Below are 22,591 nucleotides of genomic sequence, written 5' to 3'. Positions count from 1 at the left end.
TCCATTCATTATAATGGCACATCACTTGGCCTACACTGTAATCTGCAGGCTAGAACCACTGAAGTTAGGATTCATGATTCTGGGTGAGCATTTTCATCATCTGAGGCAACAGGATCTATCTTAAGCCTGAACTGACTCTTCATACACTATCTGCATTTCTGTACATAATGGGCCTTATTCTATAAAGTTTATGCTCCTAAAATTTATGCTCCTACATTTATGCTCCTAAATGTACGCTCCTAAAATTTATGCTCCTAAATTTATGCTCCTAAATTACGAGAGTAATCTATTTCAGAGCATAGATTATGCTCGTAATTTAGGAGCATAAATTTGGAGCATAAACTTTATAGAATAAGGCCCAAAGTAAATAATTTACACATTACAGTTCAGGTTTTTCCCTCTCAATCAATGTCTTCTACAGTATTGTTTATTCTGTAAGGGCTGTGTATAATCTTGTATGATCTTTGTTGGCATGAAGAATGAGAAGATAGCACCAACAGCCAGAAGACTGTCCATGGAAACACAATTCTTGGATGCTTTAGTTTATCATGATTTTATTTCTTCTCTTCAGACAGTTGTGACATGAAAGGCTCCTTCCTGTGGAAGCTCTGGCTGCGCTGCTGAACTGGCAAGATGTCGTTGGAGGTGGTTGATAAAGTTTATTTGAGTCTGAGACATGGCACAGCTGACAATGGGTTTAGGAATCCAGCCCTTTAAGAGTTAAAAAAGGCAAAAAGCAAAGAACCATTAATGGATTGACAATTTCATAAGAATTCTTCCCCCCCCCCCCCCCCCCCGATATTCAAAAGCATTTAACCATCCAGGATCAGCACCTGGCCAGTTAAATGCCCCATAACTGGCTATCTGGCGATATTCAGCAGGGGATATCTGGCTATCTCCCGGTGACTATCACCGGTTAGTGGCTAACAGATAGCCGGTTATGTTGACCGACATAACCGGCTCTTCACTGATTTTGAGCCCCATTTTAATGGCTATATTTGGCCGCGTAAATATGTGGGATATCTTTGGCTGGTTAGAAGATAACTGGCTAAGTCTGAATATCAACATAGCTGGTTATGTTCAAACCTGTCAAAAATAAAAATAAACCGGTCACTGGAAATGGCCCGGCATTAAATATCCAGGTTTAACAGTGACTGTGTGAGTTAGCCGGGCTGACTCCCACGGTCTGTATATTGGCCCCCTTTGAATTTAAGGAAGAATAAGTGGGGAGCTGGCTGAGAGAGTGCCACTCAGATTCCTAATCATGATTGCTATAGTCCTATGGGAAACCACTTGTGATGCAAACTGTGTATAGCAGTCAGATTTGGACACTTGAAAGGCCATTGTAGAACTGGGCACCCCATGGAAAATTTTGCATACCATTATACAACAAACATCCTAAGGTCAGCTATACTTTACTGTTATGTTTTACCTTTATATGTTGTCTTAAGCTGATTTTCATTTTAGCACTTTGTTTATGGCGACACCATTTGTTTGTATATTATTTTATATTATTCCATTGCATTTTGTTTTATTGTTTTTAGACATTAGATTTTGTATTATGTTTTATATGTTTATACCAGTTTTATATGTTTTTAGACTCCTGAGGCAGGTGCTTTGGTGCCGAAACACTGCAGCTGTGTCGAGTCAGAGTTGTTTTGATGATTTCCAATAAAGATGACCTTTTTTGAGCATCTCCCTTGGTTTTTTGGAAGAGCCAGCCCACCCTACTCGTTGAACTCCTCTTTGTTGAAGCTCATAGGGATCAAGTGTTCCTCCATTTAGAGTGGTTGCACACCACTTACACACCACTTGTGCTTGTAAAATTACTGAATACTAGCACTTAGGCACATAAGTGTACCCTTACCTACAAAGTGCCAGCAGAGCGCCTACACACTATTCTGTAATGGTGAATGGACATGGCATAGCATGCAAATGCAACGGGGTGGACACATAGATGGAGCATGGGCAGGACATGGGCACAGCTTCTTCTTATGCACAGAATTTCTAGAATACATGTGCTCCTACTGTATTTAGATGACCACAGATGCCAGGTCTATGCCCAGTATAAGTGTGGGCAAAAGTGAGCTGATGGCACTTCACACTAGTTTTCTATAATGGCACCCAGGTGCTATTACACAATAGCCTCCTACAGTGTGTTTTTTCTAGCAAAAAAGGTGCAGTTACTCAAATGCTAGGCCACCCTTCAGGGATGGGGTGATCACTGACGGACCCACCCCACAATGGCCAGGTCCCCTGCAACCAGTCACAGAACCTATGGCAAGGCAGGATTGGTGTGTAGAGCCTGAGCTCTTTCATTAAAACTTGGGGTCCATGGGTCAATTTTAGCACACAATGGAAAAGATGCCGGTACTCAGAACCCCCAAGTACCCCCTCAAAAAAGCCCTGGCCTCCTATCACATGTTCTTGAGGCACCTAACTGGAGGCACCCTGCTGTTGAGTTGCTCCTTAACAGACCTTCAGCCTTTTATCACGAATGAGTATATTGATATCATTTCTAAGTGTTTTCTTTGGGCGAGGAATTTCTAAGGGCGACATTGTTAGATATATGAAAACCAATTGTACAAACTCTGCACTAACATATGTGGAAACAATTGCTTGCATAACTGTTTAGAATACTAGCATATACATATGTAGGTGCACACTTATGTGGCAGGGACATGCCTAATTTACATTATTCAGTGTTATGTGGTAAGTGGCGGCCCCGCCTATGTCCTGTCCATGTGTACACCCCTTTGCAAATATGTGCTATGCACCATAGTCGCATATTCAAAGGACAGTGCATAGGTGCCACCTAAGCACTGTTCCCTGACTGCCAGCTCTATGGCTGGCATAGTGCGATATTTAAATGTTGGGTGTGCCAATACTGGGTTACCTATTATGGTACCTAGCATCCTAATGTACACCCTAGGGGCACCTAATTGGAGATGCCCAGTTATAGAATTGCTCTCTTTGAGGGCAAGTCTATAACAATCTGCCCATATATAGGCACCTATGCTATAAAGGAGAGTAGATGCCTAAAAGCCAAATCCAGCATGGGAGAACTGACGCCCAATGCCAAACAGACTTCTACAGTCTGTGTCCTGCAAATGGCAAAAGGCTGAAAGAAGATTAGCGAAATCCAGCATAGAGGAACTGAGGCCGATGCTGAACAGACTTCTATGGTCTGTGTCTCACAAATGGCAAAGGACTGAAAGAAGATTGGGAACTCCAGCATTGTCGGAGCCAAGGCTGATGCCAGACAGACTTCTATGGTCGGGGTCCTGAAAATAGCAAAAGACTGAAAGAAGATTCAGCAACTCCAGTATTGGGGGAACTGAGGCCAATGCCAGACAAACTTCTATGGTCTGTGTCCCGTGAATAGCAAAAGACTGAAAGAAGATTCAGCAAGTCCAGCACTGGGGGAATTGAGGCTGATGCCAGACAGACTTCTACAGTCTGTGTCCCGCAAATGGCAAAAGACAAGTGCAGCTTCTGCTAGTGAGGGTGCTATGCAGCTCATGGGGGAGGGGAAGACATTTTGACTGGTATATGTTGAATACTGTTACTTATACTTAGGGATGATATATGGTTATAACCATCACATTTGGCTGCCTATATGGTTGGCATGGTGGAGACTTGACAGCCAGGGTTTAAGCATGAGTGACTGGGGCCTGCACAGAGTGGTGGGTGTGGCTCTGGCCACCGTGTTGGGAAAACTGGATGGACAACGTGGGTCTTCACCTGCCATCATTTATTGTGTTACTTCATTTAACAGAATACTGGCATAACTAGTGAACTATGTGCCTATCATTTAGTCATATACCCTTACAGCAGCCATACCGCCGGAGCACGTTCTCATGCCTAATGTCGAAGATACGCAGGTAATTTACAGCATAAGTGGGATCCTCGCCCAGGTTCCACCCATGTATACACATACCTGCGAAATATGCGCTATGTAAGATTTTTACAGAATAGCATTTGATGGAATTTTGGCATTTTCACATCTACATAAACGCATAAATAAATACCATTATTCTAATAATTTATGTATGGAATTGACACATAAATATTAGTGTTTTTTATTTTTTTATTTATCAAAAAACTTTTATTACTATAATTATATAAAAACCTTCCACTCATACCATCCTGTCACCCTTCTTGCCCTGTGCTGCACTAAACAATGTTTCGATTAACTTACAAAATTTACATTTTATTCTATTCACGTTGTTTCCACACTTTAGTTAACAATTACAAAAACACAACTCAGTCTATAGAATGCAGTGATTCACGCCGCGCTTTCCACTTGGCCACTGCACTCATGAAGCAAACAAATGCTGATTGTGTTAGTCCCAAATGTACCACACTCAGTTCAAATGTGAATCCACTGTTTACCGCTACCAAGCCAAAAAACACACTTGTGCAGCATTATACAGGTGCTGAGAAGTCAGTGAGTATTTCATTAATTGACCCTTGGTGTCTCCAGTTTATGTCGGTTCCCCGATGCTGGACCGCATTTCACTAGATCTTCCTCAGGAGGAACCACCATTACATCTACAACAATTTAACAATGTCCTCATTATTACCATCATAACCACCCATAATTTGCTCTCACTATTACATTATACATTAAAGTGATACTCACAGTCATTCATCTAATCGGCTGCATGCCACATTAAGGCTTCCTTAGGCGTAGGCCACAAGACGCCGCACCAGGAGTTACTACGTCAGACGTCCCTATCTAAATTTAAAGGGCTGCACACATCACCACACCCGTTGTATTAAAGAAACAGTACCCTACACCCATTCGACCTCAAGATTGAGGCCATAGGTAGTAACCGTTCCCCATGAAAAAATATATCGCTGCTCCATAACTAACAGGCTAGCACTGGCTTTGCCACCCCTATTAGACAAAGAAAGGTGCGCTATTACAGCACACCGAAGTTGATCAACCGAATGATTATTTAAAGTCCAATGTGCTACTAATGGATTTTCTTGTTTGTTATTTCGAATATTACTAACATGCTCCGCTAACCTACTTTTAAGCTGTCTCTTAGTATGCCCTATATAGTACAACTTGCATGGACAAATTATACAATAAACCACGCGTTCAGTATAACAGGTGGTAAGATGCCTTAAAGTGTGCTGCCTGTTAGAATGGGGAATGGGGATGATCAAAGTATCCCACTGATAACGGCAGTGTACACTTCCTCCTGAGGAAGATCTAGTGAAATGTGGTCCAGCATCGGGGAACCGACATAAACTGGAGACACCAAGGGTCAATTAATGAAATACTCACCGACTTCTCAGCACCTGTATAATGCTGCACAAGCGTGTTTTTTGGCTTGGTAGCGGTAAACAGTGGATTCACATTTGAACTGAGTGTGGTACATTTGGGACTAACACAATCAGCATTTGTTTGCTTCATGAGTGCAGTGGCCAAGTGGAAAGCGCGGTGTGAATCACTGCATTCTATAGACTGAGTTGTGTTTTTGTAATTGTTAACTAAAGTGTGGAAACAACATGAATAGAATAAAATGTGAATTTTGTAAGTTAATCGAAACATTGTTTAGTGCAGCACAGGGCAAAAAGGGTGACAGGATGGTATGAGTGGAAGGTTTTAATATAATTATAGTAATAAAAGTTTTTTGATAAATAAAAAAATAAAAAACACTGGAGTCTTTTTGAGATAGATTCTAAGTTTGGCTCTGGGAGTTGAGTTTTATCCCCTGACTAGCAGTTTTGACATAAATATTAGTGCCCAATTTATAGAATTAACCCCCACATGTCTCATTTGCTAATGTGCATTAACCAGCTAATTTGTTCTAATTTTAGCTGCTGTGTGCTGATCTCAGTATCAGCTGATATGTGGTTAACTTCTGGTTGGCCACTAGAACTGGATATTCAATTCTGAAGCCTGGACTTGGCCCTGCATTGAATGTCTAGGCTCATTTCAGCCTATGACAGTCAGCAATTTAATAATCACTGACTGCAGTGGGCTTAATATTACCCCCATAGGGTATATGCTGATACTTTGCTGACTGTTGTGTAGCATCTGGTTGAGGGACACACAGGAACTATACGGAAAAACTATTACAACTGGGTATTGCCTAGACGTACACTCCACTGAAAACAGCTACATAAGTAATGCCACACTGGGAAAAGACCAAGGGTCCATCGAGCCCAGCATCCTGTCCACGACAGTGGCCAATCCAGGCCAAGGGCACCTGGCAAGCTTCCCAAACGTACAAACATTCTATACATGTTATTCCCGGAATTGTGGCTTTTTCCCAAGTCCATTTAGTAGCGGTTTATGGACTTGTCCTTTAGGAAACCGTCTAACCCCTTTTTAAACTCTGCCAAGCTAACCGCTTTCACCACGTTCTCCGGCAACAAATTAAAGAGTTTAATTACGCGTTGGATGAAGAAATATTTTCTCTGATTTGTTTTAAATTTACTACATTGTAGTTTCATCGCATGCCCCCTAGTCCTAGTATTTTTGGAAAGCGTGAACAGACGTTTCACATCCACCTGTTCCACGCCACTCATTATTTTATATACCTCTATCATGTCTCCCCTCAGCCGTCTCTTCTCCAAGCTGAAAAGCCCTAGCCTCCTTAGTCTTTCTTCATAGGGAAGTCGTCCCATCCCCGTTATCATTTTAGTTGCCTTTCGCTGCACCTTTTCCAATTCCAGTATATCTTTCTTGAGATGTGGCAACCAGAATTGAACACAATACTCAAGGTGCGGTCGCACCATGGAGTGATATAACGGCATTATAACATTCTCACACCTATTTTCCATACCTTTCCTAATAATACCCAACATTCTATTTGCTTTCCGAGCTACAGCAGCACACTGAGCAGAAGGTTTCAGTGTATTATCGACGACGACACCCAGATCCCTTTCTTGGTCCGTAACTCCTAACGTGGAACCTTACATGACGTAGCTATAATTTGGGTTCTTTTTTCCCAAATGCATCACCCTGCACTTGCTCACATTAAACGTCATCTGCCATTTAGCCGCCCAGTCTCCCAGTCTCGTAAGGTCCTTCTGTAATTTTTCACAATCCTGTCGCGAGTTAACGACTTTGAATAACTTTGTGTCATCAGCAAATTTAATTACCTCGCTAGTTACTCCCATCTCTAAATCATTTATAAATATATTAAAAAGCAGCGGTCCTAGAACAGACCCCTGAGGAACCCCACTAACTACCCTTCTCCATGTGAATACTGCCCATTTAACCCCACTCTCTGTTTCCTATCCTTCAACCAGTTTTTAATCCACAATAGGACTTTTCCTCCTATCCCATGACCCTTCAATTTCCTCTGTAGCCTTTCATGAGGTACCTTGTCAAACGCCTTTTGAAAATCCAGATACACAATATCAACCGGCTCCCCTTTGTCCACATGTTTGTTTACTCCCTCAAAGAATTGAAGTAAATTGGTCAGGCAAGATTTCCCCACACAAAAGTCGTGCTGACTCGGTCTCAGTAATCCATGTCCTCAGATGTGCTCTGTAATGTGATTTTTAACTTACAGTCTCTAGCTGTTGCCTTCATATTCAATTCCTGCTTACAAGAAGTACTTTTTCCCTGGCCATGCTGCTAGAACGCACCTTGAGATCTGTGCTGAGAAGCCAAGTGAATTTGGTTTTCTTCTTGTCACTTTCCAAAGGCTTTAGGACAAAACAGGTGAGTCCAGTCTCAGCCCTGTTAGAAAATAAAAAACAAGGTTTAAATGACTTAATATTGAGAATCAGAATTCTTAACATGGACTTTCTATGATCTCTATAATATCTAAAGCAGTGTGTCTCAACCTAGTTCTTAGGACACACCCAGCCAATCAGATTTTCAGGAGACCCACAATGAATATGAATATAAGAACTTAAGAGTAGCCATACTGGGTCAAATCAATGACCCATCTAGCCCAGTATCCTGTTTCCAACAGTAGCCAAGCCAGGTCACATGTACCTGGCAGAAACCCAAATCATGGCAACATTCCATGCTACCAATCCCAGGGCAAGCAGTTCCATCCCCATTTCTCTATCAATAGCAGACTACGGACTTTCCCTCTAGGAACTTGTCTAAACCTTTTTTAAACCCAGATACGCTAACTGATGTTACTACATCATCCGGCAAAGAGTTCCAGAGCTTATTCATTGAGTGAAAAAATATTTTCTTCTATTTGTTTTAAAAGTATTTCCATGTAACTTCCTTGACTGTCCCCTAGTCTTTGTACTTTTTGGAATATGTAAAAAATGAATTTACTTCTATTTGTTCTACAACAGTCAGGATTTTGCAGACCTCTATCATATGTCACCTTGTCCGTCTCTTTTCCAAGCTGAAGAGCCCTAACCTCTTTCACCTTTCCTCATATGAGAGGAGTTCCATCCCTTTTATCATTTTGGTTGCTCTTCTTTGAACCTTTTCTAATTCTGCTATTTCTTTCATGAGATATGGCGGACAGAACTGAATGCAATACTCAAGGTGAGGTCGCACTATGGAGCGATATAGAGGCATTGTAGTATTTTCGGTCTTATGCACCATCTCTTTCCTAATAATTCCTAGCATCCTGTTTGCTTTTTTGGCTGCTGCCGCACATTGAGCAGATGATTTCAGCGTATTATCTACAATGACACCTAGATCTTTTTCTTGGTTGCTGACCCCTAAGGTGGACCCTAGCATTAGGTAACTATGATTCAGATTATTCTTTCTAAAGTGCATCACCTTTCATTTGTCCACATTAAATTTCATCTGCCATTTGGATGCCCATTCTTCCAATTTCCTAATATCTTCCTGCAATATTTCATAGCCTGCATGTGTTTTAACAACCTTGAATAGTTTTGTGTGATCTGCAAATTTAATCACCTCACTCATCGTTCTGATTTCCATATCATTTATAAATATGTTAGATAGCACTGGTCCCAGTACTGATCCCTGCAGCACTCCACTGTTCACCCTCCTCCATTGAGAGAAATGACCATTTAACCCTACCTTCTGTTTTCTGTCCAATAACCAACTCCTAAACCACACCAGAACATTGCCTCCTATCCCTTGGCTCTAATTTTCTCAGGAGTCTCTCCTTGATATGCACATCTATCTCATGCATATTCATTAAGAATATCCTGAAATCCTGACTGGCTGGGTGTGTCCCGAGAATTGGGTTGAGAGCCCCTGATCTAAATATTTGCAATGACACTAACATTTTTGATGACTGAAGTTCAATCTTACAGAAGGCCAAATGGAGCTTCAGTAGCATGCTCATCAACTGTCCATCACTTGTTCTCATTGCTACAGCCCCAAGCAAACTGCTGATTACCAACATATTTCATTTTCCTACAAACAGAACAAATGGCACATACAAACACAAAGAATCCCAATCAAGTGCTTAGCTGCTCAGAAAAGTTTTTTGTATGTTCCCCAACCCTACTGCCATGACCTTTCAGTTTCTATTACTTGGGATGTTCTTTTCCTCATTCTTCCCCCACTTCTTACTCTCATCACACAGTTTTTAAGCTTCTCCATAAACCTCTGCCATCATAGGGGAAGTCCTCGGTGAGTGGCCACAAACCATGGCTTCGTTTTGAAGCTAGTGCATGTGCACCCTGAATCTGGCCAGTAGGTGTCCCTGTTGAGCAATGACTGGGACTCCTGCCCCAGAACAAATACCCCCAGAGCATCCCAGTACCAGAACAAAAATCAATGTTGAGACACAGGTCACTGGCAGCCACTAGTCACTTCCATTTCATATGTCAGAACCTTTTTTATTTATTGCAACATTTGTTCAATGTGGTAAATAAAGACTTGGTTTTGGGCGTCATACCGTTTTTCTTCTTTATGGCAGAGGGAGATTTTGGCTCACCCCATGCACTGCTCATGTAGCTTCTACCAATTATGAGACTGTACACGGTGTCCGGAAAAAACAGGACCTCTTATATAGTTTCAAAATACTTGGCAATTGTTTAAACACTTAGTATGACCTTTGAAAATACATTATTATACTTTTTTTTTCTTAGTTAATTCATAATTTGTGTTCAAGCACCCGAATTCTGTATATGGCGCCTAGAGTTACATGCAATAAACAGCTGCGTACCTAATTTAAGTGCGTAACTTAATTGGATAAGTAGCCAATCAGTGTTGCTAATTGGGTGATAACAACCAATTATCAGCACTAATTGGCTCTAATTAGGATTTATGCGCATTTCGTGATGAAGAATGATCTGTGCATAAATCCTAACTTGCATAACAATTTGGGGGTGTGGCTAAGGGTGTTTTTGGGGTGTTATGGGGTGTTCCCAAATTGTATGCATATATATGTAGAATTGTGCCTACAGTTAGGCACTAAGCACGAACCTATAAAGGATGCATACCCCTTATAGAATCGCGCTAAGCGCATTAAATGTTTGGTACCGATTTTTAGGTGCTATTTATAAAATTTGGCCCAAAGTGTCCCCCCTTCAACCTTGACACACTCACAAAGTCTTTGACACCACTGAGCTGTTGGATCAATTAATTCTGGGGTTTCATTAATTGAGAGCTCAACAGTTTTGTGAGCTTGATGCGCTGGAGCTCCTTCCTGTTGAAAAATAAAGTACTCAGAAATGTCTCGCATCTCAGATAGAAGTTTCTGCTGCAGTAGGACATTTTTGGGTTATTTGGAAAAATGTTGGGGGGTTTCATTCTTTCCAGACACTGCGTATACTTAACTCACATTTCAGTCTGCTAGTTGCTGCATCTCACTGGGGATCACAGATCAATACCTTGATTTTGACACCAGTTTAGTTAAAACCTTTGTAACAGAGTTTTTCAAAACAGGTGAGTGTGGCTTGTATGTACCATCATAAAGTTGCCGAACTCAGGAAGGATCTCAGAAAGGGAAAAGCATTGTCCAGTTTTACCAGATAGCCCACATACAGATAAATACAATCAATAATTAAGGACACAATGTTTAAAAGGGATTGAAGTGGGTAGGAAGGTTCCCAATGAGCACCACTAGTGGTACTGAACTGGTTAGTACTGCTCCTACCACTGCAGCACTATCTGGTCAGTGCCAGGGAGGTCCTAGGGCGAAGTTGGGGTGGCACCAGGATGTATCCAGTTAAGGCTAGATTCCTAGGGGTCATTTTACTAAGGTGCGCTGGAAAATGGGCTGTGCTAGTGTAGGCACGTATTTTGGGCGCATGCAGATCTATTTTTCAGCACGCCTGTAAAAAAAGGCCTTTAAAAATTTTTATGGCAAAGATGGACGTACAGCAAAATAAAAAATTCTCTCACGTTCATTTTGGGTCTGAGACCTTACCACCACCCATTGACTTAGCAGTAAGGTCTCACGCGGTAGCCGTGCGGTAATCGTCTACGCATATAGAATGACAATTACTGCCCAGTTTCCGCCACATGCAGGAAAATAAAAATTATTTTCCAGCGCGTGTAGTGGATGTGCGTAAAAAACAAAATTACTGCCTGGGCCACGTGGTAGCCGGGCGGTAACTCCAAATTGGCAAGTGTAGGATGCCTATGCAGTTTATATATGGTGCCTAAAATATTGGCACCAAAAAACCCACTTAACCCATTAGTGCCCAATGTTCCCATATGTGGGAACAAATATGGGAACATTGAGCACTAATGGGTTAAGTGTTATTCTATAACCTGCGCCTAAAGTTTGGTGCGGTTTAAAGAATAACATTTAAGCATTATCGTTGCATCTAAATTTAAGCACCACCATTTGCACCAACAAAAACATGGTGCAAATGCCCATACCTAAATTTATGTGCAGACCCCCGGATTTTATATAGCATGCCTAGAGTTACGCATGGTTCTGCGCATAAATCTAGGCGTATTCTATAACTACACACATAGATTAATTGTTTTAACAAGCTGTTAATTGTTGTTAACAGTTCTTAACAAGCAACAACGAGCACTAATTGACAAAAATTAGAATTTATGCGTGTACAATGCTAAGCGTATTCTGTAATGTACTGTGCCTAAATTCTAATGTGCTCAGGCAAAAAGGGGCATGGTTAGGGGCGTGGAAATGGGCATTCTAAAATCTACATGCGTTGTTATAAAATATGGACCAGTGTGCGTGAATCTGCGCGCAGGAATTTATGCTAGCTTTTTATTGGTGTAAATGGACACGCGTAGATTTAGTTGCATAAATTATGCCTAAGCATATTCTAAATACCACATGTAGATTTATGCACGGTATTTAGAATTGTCTAATGCGAGTTAATTTTAGGCTTCATATATGGAATTGGGCCCAGAGTGCTCTTTACACATATAACTCAAAACTACGCCCCCATTCCATCCCAAAACACCCTTTTTAAGGCCGCATGTAAATTTTAGGCACAGATGCCACACCTAACTTTACACACCTAACACCCAATTAAATCTAATTAATGCCAATACTTGCTTGTTAAAATGACAATTATTGGCACTAATTAGCTCGCTATCTTATTAAATTGCACGCACAAATCGTGACCATATCTAGATTTGCACATACAATTTTTGGCAACCTTTATAGAATCTGGGTTAGTGGTGTTATTGAGTCTGCTAACTGGGTAAGAGTGTGGATGAAGTTAGGACAGAAAAAAAGCTGTCCTAACTTTATCTGGGCACTGGTCTGGATTTTGGCCAACACCTAAGTTAGTTCCAGTGGCTGCTGAAGACCCAAATATTCAATGTTGGTTCAAGCATTGAAAATCCAGGTCAAATTCAGCCTGCATTTGACAGTGCCTTTAAATTTGCCGACGGGGGTGGAGGTAGGGTGGAGAGGGTAAGCCTACATTTTACAACATAAAATATCAGGAAAACTCCTCAAGAACAGTCTTCTATAAAGTCACAAAAGCTGTAGGCCTACAGCTCTCCGCAGATGATGCCACCTGTGCGCCTTTAATTCTGGATTTATTCACGTTTTTCAGCTTAGAATTGCTAGTGATTGTATCAGAGCATCAAGAATATTATCTGATTACAACATTTCCTGATTCAATTCGATTCAGGTCTTATATACCGCTAATATCCCCTTTCCAGGATTCAGTGTGGTTTACATTGATTGGATTAAAAAATTATAACCTTATGTAAGGAGATTAAGCATTAAGTCTCGAGGGAGGTAAAGGCATAGTTGTAAGGAATTGGTGAGCAGTTTTTGGGGAGTAACAGCGCAGTGCGGAGAAGAAGGATCAACCAGTGGATTTTGGGAAAACAAATGTTTTTAGTTTCTTTCTGAACCTAAGGTAGTTGTTGTCCCTCTTATTGGCAATGGGGAGGGAGTTCCATAAGGCAGTTCCGGCCACAGGGAAAATCAAGTTGAAAGTGTTCAGTTACCTAGAACTCTTGTAGGGCTCTGAAGAAAAGAAACGCTAATTTTTAGGGGCCCTTTTACTAAGGCATATAGGTACCTATGCACGTCCAACGTGCATCAATTTGGAACTACCACCTGGCTACCACATGCCCCTGGTGGCATTTCCATTTTTTACGTGCAGCAGAAAATATTTTTTATTTTCTACCGCGTGGTGCTAACCAGGTGATAATCAGCAGTGTGTGCTGATGATTACCGCCCAGTTAATGCGTGAGACCTTACCGTTAAGTCAGTGGGTGGTGGTAAGGTCTCAGGCCCAAAATGGATGCATGCCAATTTTTATTTTGCCGCACATCCATTTTCGGCCAAAAAAAGGTCTTTCTTGCAGGTGCGCTGAAAAATGGACCTGTGCACGTCCAATACATGGGCCTATAACAGCGCAGGCCAATTTTCAGTGCACCTTAGTAAAAGGACCTTTTAGTCTTTTTGAACAGGCCAGATTTAGTGATGTTATCTTGGTCAGCAGATTATTATTATTATTATTTGTTACATTTGTATCCAAGTAACAAACAAAAAAGGGGAAAATACCGCTTTCAATTATATGGAACAGTAATACAATAAGTGGATCTGATCAAACAGATTTGCAGAATACTAAAAAATAAATGGGGGGGGGGGGGAGAAAGACCTCAGACAAGTGATAATCAGGTGATCCGCTGGTAGTCCTGGCAAGCAGACACTACTACTGGCCATTTTTGAGCAGTGCTCCCCGACTGGGGGTTCTTTCCCTGAAGAAGCCCTATTGGCGAAAAGGGACCGTTGGGGAAGCTTAAGTACGATGCTGCTTCAAGCTAAGTAGTTTTTTGTGTTCTTTTGCATTTCATGTTGTGAATGCCTTGATGAACACATTGGATTTAATACATTCGCCATAAAAAATTATATAAAAATTTGTTTCCACCAAGGGAGGAGGTTGGGTCAAGACCAGTGATTGATATATGGTGATTTTGCGAGAGGAATTTCAGTAATCTGGCTGATTATTTATTTATCACTTGTCTGAGGTCTTTCTCCCCCCCCCCCCCTCCATTTATTTTTTAGTATTCTGCAAATCTGTTTGATCAGATCCGCTTATTGTATTACTGTTTCATTTGTATCCCACATTTTCCCACCTTTTGCAGGCTCAATGTGGCTTACATATAACCGTTAACGACGTTAGCCGATTAAGGTCTGAACAAATACATACATGGTATGAATGAATACAAAGTGATATTGTAGTAGAATGAGGTACATGTATGGTAGTTACATGTATGGTAGGTACAGTTGGGGGAAAGTTAGAGAGGGAAAAGGGGAAGAAGAATCAGATAATGTCCATTACGGTCTTTGGTTACATTGTGTTGCAAGTGACCAGGTATTTTTATGTTGGGTTGGAGGGGTATGCTCTTCTGAACAGGTCTGTCTTTAGTGCTTTCCGAAAATTTAGGTGGTCGAAGCGTAGTTTTTACTGCTTTTGGCAATGTGTTCCATGGTTGTGCGCTTAGGTAGGAAAAGCTGGTTGCATAGGTGGATTTGTATTTGAGTCCTTTGCTGCTTGGGTAGTGGAGGTTTAGGTACGATCGTGCAAATTTTGTGGTGTTTCTGGTTGGTAGGTTGATGAGGTCTGTCACGTGTCCCGGTGCCTCGCCGTAAATAATTTTATGAACAGTCGTGCAGAGTTTGAAAGTGATACGTTCTTTGATTGGTAGCCAGTGCAATTTTTCTCTGAGTGTTTTGTTGCTGTCAGAATGTGGTTTTCCAAATATAAGCCTGGCTGCTGTGTTTTGGGTGGTCTGAAGTTTCTTTATGATTTATACCATGTAGAATTTGAAAAATAATGCAGGCCAACTTAATGTTGCTAGGCCAACTTAATGGAGAAGAAAAGCTTTTCTATAGTTACAAAAAGTTTTGGCTATTGGGGGTGGGGGTTTATTTTTTCTTAAATTTCAATGTAAATGCCTTGTTAACCACGGGAACAATCGTAATGTATTTGTAGATATAACACAGTTGAAAAACTTCTTGCAGGATAAATTAGTAATACAACAGGATAATGCCACTTTTTCTTTGTTTGTGAATTTCTATGGGATGGGGTAGTTAATTGGGTTCTAATATAATATATCCAGCATTTGATAGCTTTTTGTATTTATTTATTTATTGGGCTGTTCTTCGACTCTAGTTAATGCAGTTTCTCCTTGTTGTGGACTTTATACAGATATATTATTAATTTTGATTTTCTTTGTGAATTTATACTTTAAAAGCATTTTCTTGCATTATTGCTGTAATACAATTGGAAATAAAACAAAAATACATTATCTGGTTGATATTCAGCTGGCGAAGGTGAACATTTTTTTTAATGCTTACTGCTAATGCCACATCAGACCTGGGTGTTCAATGCTGGGCCACGTCCGGCACCCACATTGAATATCCAGAATCAGCCATGGTCTTGGAAGTTATGCAGGTGCAGATGCCCGTATATCTAACAAGGCAAAGATAGGACTGGTTAGATAGAAATAGTGATTCTGTTCCTGATTCTATAACTATTTCTGATAGTCTTTCTTTAAAGGTCGATAGAACAGTCAAAGGTTCTTGCTGTCATTCTGGACACCACTCTTTCTTTTGAACCTCAAGTAAATCATATTACACAAGTTGTATTTTTTACCGTCAAATTCGTTATTTTTTTCATGCTCATCATTTTGCTATCCTTGGTGCAGACTATCATATTATCTCATTTTGACTATTGTAATGTTTTACATCTATCCATTACTGTTAAACTTCATTCAAAAATTACAGATCTTGCAGAATACTGCAGCCAAATTGATATTGAGGATTGGGTAGTGCTTCTTCAGCTTTTATTTCCCTTCATTGGCTCTCATTCCAAACCCGTGTTTTGTTTAAATTGTCCTGTATAATATTGAAAATGTTTGATGGTTTTGTTTCTGCTTATATTCTTGATTTTTTTCCATTTCCTACAGTTAACAGCTTTGCTAGAATTAGGGATCCATTTCGCTTGTTTCTATTAGGAGTCAGATACAAGCATCATCTTGAGGCTTCTTTTATTTATCAAGCTCCTCATTTTTGGTCATCTCTTCCATTAGAACTATGCTCTTTAGGTTCTTATTACTCTTTTTGCAAAAATTTGAAAACTTTCTTGTTTAAGAAATTTGTGGGTTAATTTTGTTATATCATTCTTTAATTGTTACCCACTTTGAACCACTTTTTTGGGAGTTAGTGGGCTATGGGATACAAGAGCTGTATTGAATTATATTATATTACAAGAGTTTAAAACATTTGATATACCAGCCATTTTGTCAAAATCAAGTAAGAGTGGTTTACAATAAAATAAATAACAAAAGAAAAGAAATCCATAAAACAGGATAGCACAAACTCACAAGCATCACAACACACACATCATACAAAAATTACAAATAATAAACAAACTGTTTTTCCAAGTGCAATCAGGCATCCAAACCTAGGAACTTGGAAAATAAAGTAGGTTTTCAACTTAAACTTAAAGTGCTGCGACTCCTGATCTCAAAGCCCTATAAGTATAAGGAACATAAAGCTGGAGCAAGGCGGACACTAAATAATCAGGTTTCCCTGTACTAAGCGCCCGATGCACCAGAGTTAAGACCTTAAACACTAGTCTATATTCCACAGGAAGCTAATGAAATTTAATATACAAAGGTGTCACATGATTAGGGTTACCATATGGCTTCAGAAAAAGGAGGACACATTGATCCAGTCCGGGTTTTGCTTCCATTGAAAGCAATGGAAGTAAAACCCAGACTGGCTCAATCTGTCCTACTTTTTCCAGAGCCAAATGGTAACCCTACACATGATCCCTCCTAGACAAACCTCTTAATAATCTGATTCCCATATTCTGAAGGCTACGCAACTGCCGCAACACATAGCGTGACACTCCCATATAAATCACGTTGCCATAATCCAACTTTGAGACCAGTAAAGAATGCAAAAACACATGCAACGTAGCCTCATCAAAATAAGGACGAACAGCCCTAAGCAGTCTCAAAGTGCCACTGAATATCTCCTCCTGGCCCACTAATCAGAATTTAAACGGACAGAAGCCTACTTGCTTAAAACATTAAGGAATATTTACCCACCAATATTTACTACAAGAACACTGGGAAATGTTTCATTGTTTGTATTTTATTTGTACCTCGTGCTTTCCCACTCATGGCAGGCTCAATGTGGCTTAGGTACTTATTTGTACCTGGGGCAATGAAGGGTTAAGTGACTTGCCCAGAGTCACAAGGAGCTGCCTGTGCCTGCAGTGGGAATCGAACCCAGTTCCCCAGGACCAAAGTCCACCACTCTAACCACTAAGTCACTCCTCCACTTTGCTTGAAGGAGAAGTGATACCTGATCAATCCTTTTTGAGGAGGCATGAGGTCAAAGCAGGTTGCTGTGCCAACCACATAGAAAGCTGATCCCTGTCTCTTGGAGTGGTGGACACTGACAAAGTCCCTTTGACCAATCAGGTTCCCAGGAGATTGCACAACTTCATGGGTTACGAGAGTATCTTTTCCAATTCGTTTCAAGACCTTAATAAAACATAAACAAATAAAAACACTCTAAAACATCAAATGAATGAAAACAAGTAAAATCAGAAAATAGCTAGAAAAAATTGTAAAGGGTAATTCAGAAAATTCTCAGAGAATTATGAATATTTCAACCTCTTTTGCGCTACTGAAAATTGAATTTTCAGGAAGAATGTTGATAGGGGGCTGATCCCTGATTGGTGCTGATTTGCAGAAGTCTTTCTTCTTAGGCTAGATGGGAGGAAAACCTTAGGTCCCCTTTTACCAAGCTGTGGCAAAAGGGGGCCTGCACTGATGTTGAGACGCACGCCGAGGCCCCTTTTTACCTCAGCCAGGTAAAAGGTAGGTCTTTCTTTTCTGCAGGAAATGGCTGTGCGGCAAGCAAAGCGCTTGTTGCGCAGCAATTTCGGGAGAAACCCTTACCGCCACACTTTGAGGTGGTGTTAAGGGATCCCGCGCTAACCCGGCGGTAACTGGGCAGCACGTGGCACTGCCCGATTACTGCCTGGTACACACTGGCGCTACAAAAATAAATATATTTTTGTTGCACCAGATATGAAGGCGCACTGGGGGGTGGGAACTACCGCTGGACTGCTGCAGTAGCCCAGCAGTAGTTCCTTTTTAAAAGGGGCCCTTAGTAAAGTAGAGCTGCCAAATTACCCAGTTTCAACATGCTCCCGGTAAGTGCAAAAATTTAACACACTTTAGTAAAACGGCCCCTTAGAGCCATAAATATCATAAATAAATAACAGCCTGCCTACCTCCACATGGCTGACATGATTCCAGTCATTCATTTCTTCCATTTTGTCAAATAGGTGGCTATGTAACTGGTCTGCTGGAAAATTCACAACTGCCTCTGCTCTGAAGACTTTGCCCAGCGTAGGAAGAAATTTACTCTGCACTGCACTGCCATTTTCCTAGATATTAAATCAATAGTGTTGCAGACTTAATGCAAACTAAGTGCATTTTGCAGTGCATGAATTTTACATTTCAAACAACATAGTGGAGAAAGTATTAATGCAATAAAGGCCGTATTTAAGCCTTGCACATTTTCTGAGCAGTATTTGCACACATTTTCTTGTGATATAAATATATATTTTTTTTCTTCAGATGATTCAGATTCATTTTCCCTCATTAGAAAATTCAATCTGGGGATAGAACAAATGCTACATGAACCTTCAATACTGCTTTGAGGAATTTTCAGAGCATAAGAATCTATGTTCATTGGCATGTAAATCTTAAAAGGGGTCTTCTTACAAAGCTCTGGTAAAAAGTGGCCTTATCACACCCTTACATGGGTCTTTCCTGAGTGCTAATGCCATTTTTACCACAACCAGAAAATGGCCGATTTTCCACTTTCCAAATTAATAGTTACATGCCAATGTTTCTATTAGCGTGCAACCATTACCATGAGCCCTTACCACCATCTATTTTGTAGGTGGTGAGAGCTCACACGCTAATTCCGTGCTAATCAGTTAGCACGCAGAAAAGTAGGAGGCCCTTTTACTAAAGCGTGGTAGGCCTAACACAAGCCTACTACATACTAACAGCCTGCTACATGGGACATGTTGAGGCATCCCACTATAGTTTTCAGATTAGCGTGTGCTAATCCTGTGCTAGAAAATATACTTTATTTTCCAGCACATGAGGCATTTAGTTTGAGATTTAAGGACTTGAATTTGTAAAGACTGGAGAAGCAATAAATATGACTGAAATGCTCAAATAATTTATGTTTAAATATTTTTTATTAAACCAAAGTATACAAAATCCCAGTGCGACTGGAAAAGCAAAAACAATATCACAACATGTCTATGAATAAAATGCAAAGAACAGTTACCTAGACTGAAAACCAAAACACTGCTAACCCTCTCCCCCCACCCTGAAGAAATACAGGACTAATCGACACTGAGAAAATACATCAATATGCACGAAAATTAAGCGTCCAAAGTGTTCAATATGGTAGAACGCACTTGAATGGTAAGAGTGTCCATAAATGCTGCCCAAGTCTTAAGAAATCTTCTATGACATAGTCAATTGTGATATGCAACAGAGAGACATTCCATCTGCAACAACTCATGCATAAAATTGTGCCATTGTGTCAAAGATGGTGCTTCTGGATGTATCCATTGTGCCATTATACAACGTTTGGCTATCAATGAAGCTCTACGTAAATGCTCAAATAACTTAAAAGTACTGATAATGCTGTGATCTCTGCATAACCCTCTCCAGATGCCAGAGAGTTGGTCAGATATGCAGACTAGTTTATGGAAAGATTTAGGGGTCAATATTCAGCTGGTGTCAGTGAATGTTTTCTTAGCTGCTACCTACATTATTCCCAAATATTCAATGCTGGGCCATGTCCGGGCAACAGCATTGAATATCCAGGTTTATGCAGCCATCTATCTCCTACGCCAGTGGTTCCCGAACCTGGTCCTGGAGGCACCCCAGTCAGTCAGGGTTTAGGTTATCCACAATAAATATTCATGACAGAGATTTGCATGCACTGCCTCCACTGCATGCAAATCTCTCTCATGAATCTTCATGTTCAGCACTTAACCACCTAAGCAACACTGCATAGATAAGATTGACTTTTATGTGGTTCCATTTGACTGCTAAACTTAGGAGTCCTTTTACTAAGGTGCACTGAAAAATGGCTTGTGGTAGTGTAGGCGTGGGTTTTGGGCGCACGCCAATCTGTTTTTCAGCGCGCCTGTAAAAAAAGCCTTTTTACAATTTTTGTTGAAAATGGATGTGCAGCAAAATAAAAATTGGTGCATGTCCATTTGGGGTCTGCGACCTTACCACCAGCCATTGACCTAGCAGTAAAGACTCATGCGGTAACTGGGTGGTAACAACTTACACGCATCAAATGCCACTTGGAGCAGTCCAATACTTGTGTCTAAAAGTAAAAATTATTTTTCGTACGCATATATTGGATGTGCACCAAAAATGAAATTACCGTAACAGTCACGCGGTAGCTGGGTGGTTACTCCATTTTGGCATGCGTTAGACGTGCATAAATGCTTACGCTGCTTAGTAAAAGGGCCCCTTAGGCAGTTAAGCACTGAATATCGACTTATGACCATATAAGTGCCAACTCTGCCTCCAGACTGCCCACAAAATAGCTGGCTGAGAGTTCGCAGTCTGTGGTGATATTCAGCAGAGCTAACCAGTTAAGTGTCTCTGAATATCAAGAGCCGCTTTTGGCCAGTTCAGTCGCTTTGAATATCGACCCCTTAGTAGCTATTTGCAGGTCTTTATTGTGAATCTGTCACTGAACTATGGGTGAGTAGCTCGGTTGTCTGGGGCACCATATGACAAGTGGCACTGCCAGGAACCCCAAGTGGGATCTGGTGTCAGGAAGGAGGGAAGTGAGAATGCATGTCAGTTGGAAGAGCTAAATCTCTCCTGCTCCATCCTGTGCCTCTTGAGCGCTAGGTAAGTGCCTCCTTCTAAACAAGCCCAAATCCTCTCTTGCTTGGCCATTGTTTCTCCCAATTTTTCCAGGCTGCCACTATTGCCTTCATTGAAAGTTGAAGGAAGTTCCCTTGTCTCCTGAATTGGAGTGCAATGGAGTGGCACCATTGTTCCTCTGAGGACTAGGGGTAGAGAGGGTGCCATCAACATAACCTTGGAGGATGCCACCAACACAAGAGCCAACTTTAACCGAACAGCTATGATGTATGACTAAGTTATCCATCCTCTATGCTACAGCACTTTCTGTGAACTTTAGGACGTTTCCAGCTCTAAGGGAAAACAGAGAAAACATACTTGCTGAACTTCAACCTTCCAGCCATCAAGTTGTTGCAGGATCCTCAAAGCACAATGAAGAGTGGCCTCTCCCTGTTTCACATAGGCCAGGTCTGCACTGGAGGACACCCAATGGCTATCAAGGTAACCATCCTGTTCCACGCCTAGGATAGAAGACAGACAACAATAAAACCATTATAGTTTCATTTCACAATAATCTCACTGAATAATTAACCTTTATACGAAATCACAAATCAGGCACAGCACGTGTCACATCTTGGACAGAATGAAATAGTCATTACTTATATACTGCACTGGCAGAGGCCAGTAAAGGGTGGGGAAAAATAAAACTTTAAAGAGGAAGGAAACTGGAAAATTGAAGACTGCAAGATTGAGGTTGCCAGTGGAAAAGAATCTGGGACTAATTTATTGTGGAGATTCTTCACATCAATGGCTAACGAACCACTGGATTTTACACTGCTGATGGTCCCTCATCAAGCAATACTGCAAATACAAAGTTAATCTTGGACTTTGTTCATCTACAACTAGGGTTTCTCAACCAGTGTACCACAGAACACTGCTGTGCAGTCACCCTGGTCAGATGGGCAGAGAACAGAAACCACTTCTTAATGCTCAGGTCCAGATGAGCACTGGGTTCTGCTCTCAGCATCTTCCAGCAAAAGACACACCAGCTGCTGCTCTTAAACTTGCAAGAACTCCTTTCTGAGAACATATGTTGTCATGCAAACTTCTCTTTCCTAGCTAAGCATGTGCACTGGAGTGTGAGAATTAATGGGCAACATTTGGGGCATAGATGAGTGGACCCTGTTTTATGAAGCACACACATTGTATGTAGCACCTCCTTTCCCCCTTCTTGATCTTCCTCCTTTGATTCCTTCCAGGATGAGTGACACAGGGAGAGTGTGCTGGATATGACTCGCTTTGAGTGTTGCAAGCAGC

At 41.0% G+C, this 22,591-nt stretch overlaps 1 protein-coding gene across 3 annotated transcripts in view; it reads right to left on the bottom strand.

Moving 5' to 3' along the window:
- Positions 1–299: 299 nt before the first annotated feature.
- LOC115471195 (steroidogenic acute regulatory protein-like) overlaps positions 300–22,591 on the bottom strand; it is a 37,397-nt gene continuing 15,105 nt past the window's right edge. The window contains exons 2-6 of one of the 3 annotated variants that reach the window (XM_030204893.1): positions 21,653–21,795; positions 18,643–18,798; positions 17,703–17,884; positions 7,618–7,711; positions 300–711 (exon numbers count right to left, since the gene is read on the bottom strand). In XM_030204893.1, coding sequence (XP_030060753.1) covers positions 568–711; positions 7,618–7,711; positions 17,703–17,884; positions 18,643–18,798; positions 21,653–21,795 — 719 coding nt within the window. In that variant the 3' untranslated portion in view covers positions 300–567. The remainder of the gene's footprint in view (positions 712–7,617; positions 7,712–17,702; positions 17,885–18,642; positions 18,799–21,652; positions 21,796–22,591) is intronic. The other 2 variants (XM_030204892.1, XM_030204894.1) reach the window with 2 other exon arrangements.

The sequence above is a fragment of the Microcaecilia unicolor genome, chromosome 5 (genome assembly GCF_901765095.1).
Source record: "Microcaecilia unicolor chromosome 5, aMicUni1.1, whole genome shotgun sequence".
Taxonomy (NCBI): Eukaryota; Metazoa; Chordata; class Amphibia; order Gymnophiona; family Siphonopidae; genus Microcaecilia; species Microcaecilia unicolor.
This window is presented reverse-complemented; position numbering and strand designations above follow the sequence as displayed.